The sequence below is a fragment of the Anomaloglossus baeobatrachus genome, chromosome 6 (assembly GCF_048569485.1).
Source record: "Anomaloglossus baeobatrachus isolate aAnoBae1 chromosome 6, aAnoBae1.hap1, whole genome shotgun sequence".
Taxonomy (NCBI): domain Eukaryota; kingdom Metazoa; phylum Chordata; class Amphibia; order Anura; family Aromobatidae; genus Anomaloglossus; species Anomaloglossus baeobatrachus.
The window spans coordinates 578,068,280-578,081,019 of NC_134358.1; the positions used below are offsets into that span (position 1 = coordinate 578,068,280).

The window sequence follows — 12,740 nt, forward strand, 5'->3', positions numbered from 1 at the left end:
GTTCCAGCAGTTACCTTGTTGCGTCTGGCCACAGGGGGGCGCTGTACCCAGGTTTCTAGGATCCTTCCCACAGATGTTTCCTACACGTGCCCCCAGCGAAAAGAACACTGGAAAATGGCCGAAGTAGGGTTATCAACCTTGGCAGATCCAGGTCCCCTCCTACCTTAGTGACCTCAGAGGGAGCACTGCTCCACCCCTGGCTTGAGTTATGGACAATCCACAACATGGAATATGGGCCATAACTTTGCCTGGGAGCGTCGTAGGCGGACGCCAATGCTCTCATTGTGACAGTTATGAATTTAGCTACAGAACGAGGGGACTCATGACCTGTCTGCCAGTTCCCCATTGGCTGATATCACGCCTGGGGCATTTCCCAATGTCCTGCTCCCATAAAAAGGGTGTGCCGGCATCGTCCGCATGCGGAGACACCATTTTTATGGTTGCCATATTTATCGGAAATATGGCTTGCGAGATATGAACCATTTTTTACTGGAGTCGTTCTGTCTAGCTAGTTCCATAGCCTTGCTAATGAGATACAACTCTTGTTACAGGGTGACGGCAGGGAGTCATCCTGTGTCCATTGTTCCCACACCACCTCATTTCCATATCACAGGACATGGCCATGGAGGTGTAACACCTTCACAGATGCTGGACATTGAGAACAAGAAGGGAGGGGGCACTGCCAGGGAGTGATGAGAGATTATGACTGGAGTCATAATTCATCTTCATATCCCGGGATTTGCCTCACAGATGTCCTCACAGTACATTCCCCCCACACACAGTATGATGTCCTCCCAATATAGTATAATTACCCCATAGTCCTGCATATAGTATAATTACCCCATAGTCCTTAATATAGTATGCTTACCCCTACAGTCCTCTATATAGTATAACTACCCCATAGTCCTCTATATAGTATAATTTCCCACAAAGTACTCTATATAGTATAATTACCTCCATAGTCCTCCATATAGTATAATGCACCTCCAATAGTCCTCTATATTGTATAATTACCCCCATAATCCATATATAGCATAACTTCCCCATAGTCTTCCATATAGTATAATTACCTCCATAGTCCTCCATATAGTATAATGTGCCCCACATAGTCCTCCATATAGTATAATAAACACCCCATAGTCCTCTATATAGTATAATGAAACTCCATAGTCCTTCATATAGTATAATTACCCCCATAGTCTTCCATATAGTATAATTACCCCCATAGTCCTCCATATAGTATAATTACCCCCATAGTCCTCCATATAGTATAATGAAACCTCATAGTCCTCCATATAGTATAATTACCCCAATAGTCCTCCATTTAGTATAATTACCTCAATAGTCCTCCATATAGTATAATGCACCCCATAGTCCTCCATATAGTATAATGCACCCCATAGTCCTCCATATAGTAACATTTCCCCCATAATTCTCCATATACAGTAGTATGATTAGCCCCATAGTCTTCTATATAGTATAATTACCCCATAGTCCTCTATATAGTATAATGCACCTTACATATTCCTCTATATAGTATATTTACTTCCATAGTCCACCATATAGTATAATTTCCCCATTGTCTTCCATATAGTATAATTACCCCCATAGTCCTCCATATAGTATAATGTGCCCCACATAGTCCTCCATATAGTATAATGTGCCACACATAGTCCTCCATATAGTATAATAAAACCCCATAGTCCCTCATATAGTATAATTTCCCCCTAGTCCTCCATATACCGTGTTTTGCCAAAATAAGACCTCCCCAAAAATAAGCCCTAGCAGGGATTTTCAGCATTGTCGATGCAAGGCTTAAATATAAGCCCTCCCCTGAAAATAAGCCCTAGTCACGGTTCAATAATGAAGTGTCCGTGCAGTTAAAAAGTTAAAGATACTACAGGACACTTCATTATAGACAGAGGACACCTCGCAATTACTCACCAGACGCCAAGCAGGGGACCTGCAGTGATTGGACCAGCACACACAATCAGATCCCACACACAAACATCGGATCACACACACACATCAGATCTCACACATACCACATCCAGCGACACCGATTCCTTCTCGCCGGCAGAACCCTGAGAGGCACTGCGGTGGAGCGCAAGGACCTGCCGCAATGCTAGCTTACAGGACCTGCGGACACGTGACTTCCACCCATCATTCCCTGCGGTTGGAAGCATTCTTTAATGCTGGATGTGATGAGTGAGTGAGTGAGTCTGTGATCTAATGTGTGTGAGAGAGTGTGTGTGTGTGTGATCTGTGTGTGAGTGTGTTGGCCAGAAGCAGGGGAGGCCGGCGTGCCGCACCCACTGGAGATCACAGGGAGGACCTGGGAGCCACAGAGATGTCTGGGTCTGGTAAGTATGAGTCTCTTGGGAAGTGGGGGGGGGGTGTCTGATTTTTTGGGGGGTAAACTTACCTCCAACCATGTTTCTCCAAGAATAAGATCTCCTCCAAAATAAGCCCTAGTGCTTTTTTTGGGGAGGGCAAAAAAAGTATAAGACAGTGTCTTATTTTTTGAAAAACACGGTAGTGTAATTACCCCCATAGTCCTCCATATAGTATGATGCACCCCATAGTCCTCTATATAGTATAATGCACCCCATAATTCTCTATAGAGTATAATGCACAGCCCATAGTCTTCCATATATTATAATGCACAGTTTATTGCCCTATGTCATGGGGTCCTTCTCCGATATCACACAATCAGCAGAGTGAGAGATGGGTGAACAATCCAGAGATCCTTTATTCCATGCAAATCAGGAGATCCATAAAATAATCCACCACCAAGAGGGTAAAGTAGTCCAGTAATGGGATAAATGTCCCGGGGATCAGTCACAATCCTCCAGCAGTTCTTTTCTAGGGAAATCTGGGTTTCTCAACGGCTCTCTGGGGTGCTGCCTGTAGCCGCAGCTTCTCCCTCAGAGGACACATCTTCCTGCTTGTCTCTTGTCCTTCTCAGACTGACTGAATAATCCCCCAAGTAAACAGAGAGTCTGGGTGGATTCCAGGCCCCCTCCCCCACACCTAGAGACAGAAGCACTGCAGGGCGTTATAAACCTGCAGACAGGACAAATAATACATAGAATAGACAGACCACCATGCCTAAAATATGAACCTACACAAAATGATGATTTATGGCAGGACTATTGTAGCTCCCGAAGTAGGGAGGAAGGTGCAGACTTTATGTTTTGGTCGTGTACACACTTGAGTGGGATTTGGGCTACTATAGAAATGTTGTTAGTGATGTATACAACACTCTGATGCCCTTGGAACCGCAGGTTTGCAGGTGGGATATGTGGAGCCCCTGAGGGCACAATATCAGAACAGTCAGCGTGTGATGGTGGGATATTGTGGGTCATGTACCTTTTTGTGTGGTTTCATGTTTTGGGCGTGGAGCGCTGTCTATTCGATGTATTGTTCATCCTGTCTGCATGGTTATAACTCCTTGAAGCGCTTCTGTCCTTAGGTGTGGGGGAGGGGGCCTGGAATCCACCTAAACTCTCTGCTTACCTGAGGGATTAGGGATTGAGTCTGGCTGAGCAGGAGAAGAGAGCAGCAGTCTGTTGGAGAACTTCACGAGAGAAGGAATAAGATTGATCCTCTGGGCTGAAGCTGCGACTTCTCAGAGAGACCTGGACTTTTATCGCTTTTTGAACTATATTCGTGTTTCTGGACTATTTTACCCTCTGTATTGTGGACCATTTGATTTGCTTGGAATAAATGTTCTTTGGATTGTTCCATCATCTTTTACTCTGTTGATTGTGTGATGTAGGAGAAGGACCCAGTCACACCGAGGTTCACAAATACTTTTCCAAGTGCTACAGTCTGTAGCTGTACATGGGTTAGGAAGCGTCCCCCCTAATGTAGAGACAGTGACTTAGGGTGTGAACACTTCATACATGGAGTGATGGGTGGGGGGGGGGGGTGGATCCGGGGCCGAGGTGACATGTTCGCAGTCTTGGGACTTCCGAGGGGTCATTAATCTTTGGCTTGTAATCTCTTTTATTATGGGAATATTCTGGTAACACAACAGAAATGTGTGCGGGAGAGGCGGCCGAGATGTTGGCTACTTGCTCTACTGTTGCCGCTTCTGGCATAAAGCAATTTTTTTTACGCATTCATTGTGTCTGTGACCGGATATCTCCAACTGCAGGAACAAGTCCCACAATATTCTGCATTTAAAGCTCATTTATTAAATATATGTATATACACACACACTACATACCCAATATAACATGAAAAACACAGAAGAGCCTCCCCTATCACATCACTACCAAATGTCTTAGTTCTGCCTTTCTTAAAGGGGTTGTCCACTTTCAGTAAAGTTGTCCTCAAAGTGTGCAAAGTGCATAAAATAACTTCAGGTCCACCCTGGTGCCGGGCACTGCTGTGGTCCCCGTGTTGTAACTAGAGGACCCAGGCTGGGTGAAGACCTGATATTTTATGTACACTTCATACTTTGGGGACAAATTTACTAAACATGGACAACCCCTTTAATATTATGGGGGCTCAGGGCCACTGAGCAGGGTTTAGTGGGCTCATGTGCAGCATATCTGAGTGTGAGGGAAGGATGCATCAGGGCCGTTAGACTCTACAATACATATATAGAATATATCAGCACCACGACATATCTCATGACATTACCTGGATGCGTATCCCTGGGCACTGAAGTAGGAGGAGGTCTCAGTCGCCTCCGCTGTGTCATAGTCTGAACTGGTCACTAAAACACAAGGAATCAGACAAGAGGAAACAGGTCAGACAATGAAGGACTCCTCGCGGGCGGGGCATATCTATAACTGACCAATAATTTCAAGATGATCGAGGCCCTCCAATCAGAATATTCTATAATATACAGCACAGAGTATTAATGTTTTATATCAGAACAGAATGTGATATAATATAGTGCTACAGCTTATGTATCTCCTGCTGCAGAGCGTCAGCTCACTTAATGGTATATCCCCCAAATGTCCACATGTCAGAGTTCCAGAGCCCCTCTACAAAACACATATTTATCCCACTGCTCCTGATGGGCAGGGGAGCCCTTACAGTTATCTCTGCACATCCCTGGAGTGATTTCTCAGTGTTTTCTGGGCAGATGAAGTTTCAGTGCAGCACAGTTGGATACTCATACTCACTGTCCACTCGAAGCTCCGCTTTGGTGGAGGCCACGCCCATGCGGTTCTCAGCGAGACATCTGTAGACGCCCATGTCTGTGGGCACCACGGCGGTGATGATGAGCTGGTGGCAGCCCTCCTGGTCCTCGTTGATCATATAATGGTCATCTTCTTCTATCACTTTCCCATCCTTGAACCAACGCACGGTTGGCATCGGTTTCCCAATCACAACGCAATCAAAGCTGACTGGATACCCATCCTGCACCTCCTGATTTTGTAGCTCTGTGATAAAGATGGGGGCTAGAGGGAGAGACAGTAATATGCGTCATCATGTCTGAGAGGCTTTCACCACCCTGTATTTCATGTGTGAGGCTGTCAGACCTGCCCCCTGGTGATGACATCACTGATATAATGACGTGATCAGACATGAGACCACACCCCTTATATATAGCCCCCTCCCCTGGTGATGACATCACTGTTATAATGACACACAGGAGACCACACCCTTTATAGACAGCACCAGTTCCTTATCTATAACTGCTGACAACCAGCCTGTATACATGTGTAAGAGGTTGTCAGCCCCGCCCCCTGGGGATGACATCTGTGAAATAATTCCAGCCCCCCTGACCTGTATCTGACGTCAGCAGGGTCATCTGTTGCTTGGCTTCCAGTTTCTGCTGCTCCGTGGGTCCAGTTTCTACTTTCATGATCCGTAGTTCAATCTTCTTTGGCCCATGCTCCAGGATATCGATCTTGACTTTGATTCCCATCGCTGAGAACATTTCCCGGAATCTGTGTGCAGCGATTGATGCTTCTGACATAACCTCAAACTTGATGTAGATGAACTTGTCGTCCTCCCGGTAGGTCTGATGGTCTACAGGGGGCAGATCGCCCTCATCGGCGCTCACAAACAGCTCTTCTTCAGACATTTCCAGGGAAGATTTAGACTTGAAGATCTTGTGGAGTCGTCTTCCTGCCTTCCGGAAGGCATCGTCCAGGTCACTTCCAGAACTTTCAGTTTCGCTGTCTGTGGAGGATTTTGGTGGGATGGGGATAGGTTTTTGGGGAACCTCTAGTTCTCCACTACCTACAACCAGCTTTGCACTGTGGCATACTGCACCAAATTTGTTGGAGGCTTCACATGTGTATTTCCCCGTGTCCTGCAGCTCCACCGCAGTGATAATTAGAGAGCAGGTCCCATCAGGGTAATTATCGATGTGGTAGTGACGCCCATCAGATAGCTCTTTTCCATCCTTCAACCATCGAGCTGTGACATCGCTCTTACTAATGGCCACACACTCGAGGTGGACAGTGCCTCCTGGCTCCACGGAGAAGTCTTTGAATGTGTCAGTGAACAAAGGACACTCCTGCTGTCTGATCACCTTTCTTGCCTTATAGCCCTTGAATGCAGCCTGGATCTTCACAGCTGCCTTGTCCATGGCTGGGTCATCATCATCAAATATCTCCGACAAGTCAGGTTCTTTTATGGGTTCAGTTTTCTTCTCCTCCTTACCCTCAGTGACATCTGGGGTCTCAAAGTGCTTGAAGAACTTGCTGGCGGAGACGGTCTGGACCTTACTCCCATAGGTGATCGTGGACTTACCCGCTTTTTTAAGATATGAGACCAGAGATGGTGTCCCAGCCCGGGACTCATCATCAGAACTTGTAAGGGAGAAGTCGGCCTCGCTCGTTTTGGCCACGTCTTCAGAAGTGTAACCTGAAAAATCTGCTCGACGCTCAGCCTCCCTTTTACGCTTCAGTTTTTCATTTTCTTCTGGGATGGAATCTAAGGTGGGTTCCTTGCTCATTCTCCTCTTTTTGGCCACATCTTCCCATAAGAGATGGAGATCTCCTTCCTGGGCAGCTTCTGGGGGCAGGTTGGGTTGTGAGCTATCTTCTGCCTCAACGACATGATCAGCCCTTTCGTGGGAGACACCAAGAACCTCTTGTACTGATACCAGCTCTGTGATAGTTTGTACTGGGAGAGAAAAAGAGAAAACACCATGTGTGGAGAATGACATGGCCATAAGTCAAGAAATAGAGAAACAAGAACAGCCACTTACTTCCCAAGGACACGGTGGCAGAAGTCTTGACGCCCGAGGCGGTGACACACGAGTAGGTGGCTTGGTCACTGGTGGAGATGTCATGGATGAGCAGGATCTGCTTCTTCCCTTCGGAGATCATCTGGTATTTCTTCCCCGGATGCAGTGGCTCATTCTCCTTCATCCAGCTAACATCCCGACTCTCCGAGGACAGTTCACACTCCAGGCGCAGAGTCTCTCCAGGGACCGCAGATTTATGTTGTAATGGACGTTGAACAGTCACAGGATGTTCTGCAAATGGAAAACGAAATGTTAAGACTGGAAGCCGATGCCTGTGTCTTATTATATACAGACAAGATCAAGATACACCTGAAACCGCTAAGCTTCTTCTCTGACCCCCACCTTTGACCCCCAATCCCTAATCACTGCTAATCCTCATCTCTGACCCAAGACTATCAACAATAATCTCTGATCCTAATCTCTGACCTCTAACCCTCAACTTATTCCTACCCTTCCACTGTAACCCCTAATCTTCATGTTGATCCTCTAATATTCATATCTAACGTCTATCCCTCACATCTGACTCCTTCATTTGTAACTTCTGACCTTCATCTCTGACCTTTAACCCTTTTCTCGGATGTCTGGCCCATATGTAATACCTCTCACTGTCACCTCTGACCTCTGGTCATTAACCTTCGGCCTGTTACATTTTAGCCGGGTTTGTGTCCAGCCTCCTGTACATAAAGCTTCATTATGGCATCATGAAAGCTTCTGGGTTCATTTTCTTTGGGTTTTACATCCTGTCCTGCAACCAACGTCACAGCTGTGTCAGGACATCGGGCCAGAGTCGGCTCCATTCTGAAACTTCTTGTAATGTGTCATCTGAAGTCCTGATCCTGTGGGTCGGCCCGTGGACCTGCTGATCAGACAAGGCTCAGATCCTAAATCCGTGGTGATCAGCAGTGATCGTCAAGGGATGCCGGTTCACCAAACATCCCTCTACAGCAGCCGCTAGACTGGAAATGAGAGGCCAAGTCCATCCTTATCAACGGCTCTCTTCTCTGCATTATACAGGGAGGTCTTGGGCATGGGACCCCCATGACATCCATAATAGGAGATGTGGAAAGATGACATCTCCATAAAAATCTGACATTTATCCATTTACTCACTGTAGACCATGAACCGCCCCTCCTCCACCTGTATAAAGTACAGACCAAAAGTTTGGACACACCTTCTCATTCAAAGAGTTTTCTTTATTTTCATGACTGAAAATTGTAGATTCATATTGAAGGCATCAAAACTATGAATTACCACATGTGGAATGAAATACTTATCAAAAAAGTGTGAAACAACTGAAAATATGTCTTATATTCTAGGTTCTTCACAGTCGCCACCTTTTGCTTTGATTACTGCTTTGCACACTCTTTGCATTCTCTTGATGAGCTTCAGGAGGTAGTCACCGGAAATAGTCTTGAAGGAGTTCCCAGAGATGCTTAGCACTTGTTGGCCCTTTTGCCTTCACTCTTCGGTCCAGCTCACCCCAAATCATCTCGGGTACAGGTCTGGTGACTGTGGAGGCCAGGTCATCTGGCGTAGCACCCCATCACTCTCCTTCTTAGTCACATAGCCCTTACACAGCCTGGAGGAGTGTTTGGGGTCATTGTCCGGTTGAAAAATAAATGATGATCCAACTAAACGCAAACCGGATGGAATAGCATGCTGCTGCAAGATGCTGTGGTAGCCATGCTGGTTCTGTATGCCTTCAATTTGAATACATCCCCAACAGTGTCACCAGCAAAGCCCCCCCACACCATCACACCTCCTCCTCCATGCTTCACGGTGGGAACCAGCCATGTAGAGTCCATCCGTTCACCTTTTCTACAAAGACACAGTGGTTGGATCCAATCTCAAATTTGGACTCATCCGACAAAAGCACAGATTTCCACTGGTCTAAGGTCCATTCCTTTTGTTCTTTAGCCCAAACAAGTCTCTTTTGCATGTTGCCTGTCCTTAGCAGTGGTTTCCTAGCAGCTATTTTACCATGAAGGCCTGCGGCATTGACCTGGTCTCTAATCTGAGCTGCTGTTAACCTGCGATTTCTGAGGCTGGTGACTCGGATAAACCTATCCTCCGCAGCAGAGGTGACTCTTGGCCTTCCTTTCCTGGGGCGCTCCTCATGTGAGCCAGTTTCTTTGTAGCATTTGATGGTTTTTGCCACTGCACTTGGGGACACTTTCAAAGTTTTCCCAATTTTTCGGACTGACTGCCCTTCATTTCTTAAAGTAATGATGGCCACTCGTTTTTCTTTACTTAGCTGTTTTTTTCTTGCCATAATACAAATTCTAACAGTCTATTCAGTAGGACTATCAGCTGTATCTACCAGACGTCTGCACAACACAACTGATGGCCCCAACCCCATTTATACGGCAAGAAATTCCACTTATTAACCCTGACAGGGCGCACCTGTGAAGTGAAGACCATTTCCGGTGACTACCTCTTGAAGCTCATCAAGAAACTGCCAAGAGTGTGCAAAGCAGGAATCAAAGCAAAAGGTGGCTACTGAAGAACCTAGAACATAAGACATATTTTCAATTGTTTCACACTTTTTTTGTTACTTATTTCATTCCACATGTGATAATTCATAGTTTTGATGCCTTCAATGTGAATCTACAATTTTCAGAGTCATGAAAATAAAGAAAGCTCTTTAAATGAGAAGGTGTGTCCAAACTTTTGGTCTGTACTGTATATATATATGCCCCCACCCTGCGATATGTGACCCCCCCTTATTAGTATCTGGCCTATGTCCATCACTCCGGGGTTCACAAACTTCAGTTACTTATTAATAAATGTTTAGCCATGCAAAGATGCTGCATCCCATCTGTAACCAGGAGCAGGCAGCAGAGCTTAGCTACACACATGCTGCCCCCATCAGGGGAAGGAAAAACGCAGCTTCAATGCTCCAACCAAAGCAGCACAGAGGAAGCAGAGATGCCGCCACTAACAACTACAGCGGGGCCATATTTCCGACAGCGGGCCATGCGTCCTACAGCAGGGCCACACGTCCGACAGCGGGGCCACACATCCGACAACGGGGTCACACGTCCGACAGTGGAACCATATGTCCGACAGCGGGGCCACATGTCCGACAGCGGGGCCACACATCCGACAGCGGGGCCACACATCCGACAGCGGGGCCACACGTCCGACAACGGGGTCACACGTCCGACAACGGGGTCACACGTCCAACAGTGGAACCATATGTCCAACAGCGGGGCCACATGTCCAGCAGCGGGGCCAAATGTCTGACACCCGGCCACATGTCTAACAGTGGGCCGCACGTCCGACACCAGGCCACATATTCGAAAGTGGGTCCACACATCCGACAGTGGGGCCACACATCCGACAGTGGGGCCACACATCCGACAACGGGGCCACACATCCGACAACGGGGCCACACGTCCGACAACGGGGCCACACGTCCGACAACGGGGCCACACGTCCGACACCGTGGCCACATGTCCGACAGCGGGGCCACACATCCGACACCAGGCCACATGTCCGACAGCGGGGCCACACGTCCAACAGCAGGGTCACATGTCCGGCAGCAGGGCCACACGTCTTACAGTTGGGTACATGCCCGGAAACAGGGCCACATGTCCAACAGTGGGGCCACACGTCCGATAGCAGCGTTACACGTGCCAGTAGCGGAATTACTGCATCCAACTCCAGTCACATCCAAAAGTTGCATTCATAGTTCTGCTGGTTTCCTGTTTGCTTTGGAAATACCTCACATCTTACTGTGCAGCTCCTGCTGGTTCAGTGTCTTTAGGGAGCACGCACTGGAAGCACCTCACATCTCACTGCAGCTCCTGCTGGTTCAGTGTCTGTAGGGAGCATGCACTGGAAGCAACTCACATCTTACTGCAGCTCCTGCTGGTTCAGTGTCTGTAGGGAGCACGCACTGGAAGCACCTCACATCTTACTGCAGCTCCTGCTGGTTCAGTGTCTTTAGGGAGCACGCACTGGAAGCACCTCACATCTTACTGCAGCTCCTGCTGGTTCAGTGTCTGTAGGGAGCATGCACTGGAAGCACCTCACATCTTACTGCAGCTCCTGCTGGTTCAGTGTCTGTAGGGAGCATGCACTGGAAGCACCTCACATCTTACTGCAGCTCCTGCTGGTTCAGTGTCTGTAGGGAGCATGCACTGGAAGTAACTCACATCTTACTGCAGCTCCTGCTGGTTCAGTGTCTTTAGGGAGCACGCACTGGAAGCACCTCACATCTCACTGCAGCTCCTGCTGGTTCAGTGTCTGTAGGGAGCACGCACTGGAAGCACCTCATATCTCACTGCAGCTCCTGCTGGTTCAGTGTCTGTAGGGAGCACACACTGGAAGCACCTCACATCTTACTGCAGCTCCTGCTGGTTCAGTGTCATTAGTGAGCACGCACTGGAAGCACCTCACATCTTACTGCAGCTTCTGCTGGTTCAGTGTCTGTAGGGAGCATGCACTGAAGCACCTCACATCTTACTGCAGCTCCTGCTGGTTCAGTGTCTGTAGGGAGCATGCTCTTGCAGCACCTCACATCTTACTGCAGCTCCTGCTGGTTCAGTGTCATTAGTGAGCACGCACTGGAAGCACCTCACATCTTACTGCAGCTTCTGCTGGTTCAGTGTCTGTAGGGAGCATGCACTGAAGCACCTCACATCTTACTGCAGCTCCTGCTGGTTCAGTGTCTGTAGGGAGCATGCTCTTGCAGTACCTCACATTACACTGCTGTTCCTGCTGGTCCAGTGTCCGTAGGGAGCATGCTCTAGCAGGACCTCACACTATACTACAGTTCCTGCTAGTTCAGTGTCTGTAGGGAGCATGCTCTGGCAGGATCTCACATACTGCAGGTTCTGCTGGTTCAGTGTCTGTAGGTTGCATGTTCTGGCAGAACTTCACATTTTGCTGCAGTTCCTGCTAGTTCTCCATCTGTAGATTGCATGTTTTGGCAGAACCTAACATTTTGCTGCAGTTCCTGCTGGTTCTGCATCTGTAAGGAGCATGCTCTGGCAGTACCTCACATTATAATGCAGTTCCTACTGTTTCAGTGCCAGTAGGGAGCATGCTCTGGCAGGATCTCACATTATACTACAGCTCCTGCTGGTTCAGTGTCTGTAGGGAGCATGCTCTTGCAGTACCTCACATTACACTGCTGTTCCTGCGAGTTCAGTGTCTGTAGGGAGCATGCTCTGGCAGGACCTCACACTATACTGCAGTTCCTGCGAGTTCAGTGTCTGTAGGGAGCATGCTCTGGCAGAACTTCACATTTTGCTGCAGTTCCTGCTGGTTCAGCATCTGTAAGGAGCATGCTCTGGCAGAACTTCACATTATAATGCAGTTCCTACTGTTTCAGTGCCAGTAGGGAGCATGCTCTGGCAGAACCTCACATTATACTGCAGTTCCTGCTGTTTCAGTGTCTGTAGGTTGCATGCTTTGGCAGGACCTCACATTATACTGCAGTTCCTGCTGGTTCAGTGTCTGTAGGTTGCATGCTCTGGCAGGACCTCACATTATACTGCAGTTCCTG

At 47.8% G+C, this 12,740-nt stretch overlaps 1 protein-coding gene across 19 annotated transcripts in view; it reads right to left on the bottom strand.

Moving 5' to 3' along the window:
• The window catches only part of OBSCN (obscurin, cytoskeletal calmodulin and titin-interacting RhoGEF), an 882,373-nt gene that overhangs the window by 401,623 nt on the left and 468,010 nt on the right, over positions 1-12,740 (bottom strand). For all 19 annotated transcript variants that reach the window (XM_075315914.1, XM_075315911.1, XM_075315913.1 and 16 more), the window contains 4 exons: positions 7,187-7,456; positions 5,752-7,101; positions 5,145-5,423; positions 4,654-4,729 (listed from right to left, as the gene is read on the bottom strand). In XM_075315914.1, coding sequence (XP_075172029.1) covers positions 4,654-4,729; positions 5,145-5,423; positions 5,752-7,101; positions 7,187-7,456 — 1,975 coding nt within the window. The remainder of the gene's footprint in view (positions 1-4,653; positions 4,730-5,144; positions 5,424-5,751; positions 7,102-7,186; positions 7,457-12,740) is intronic.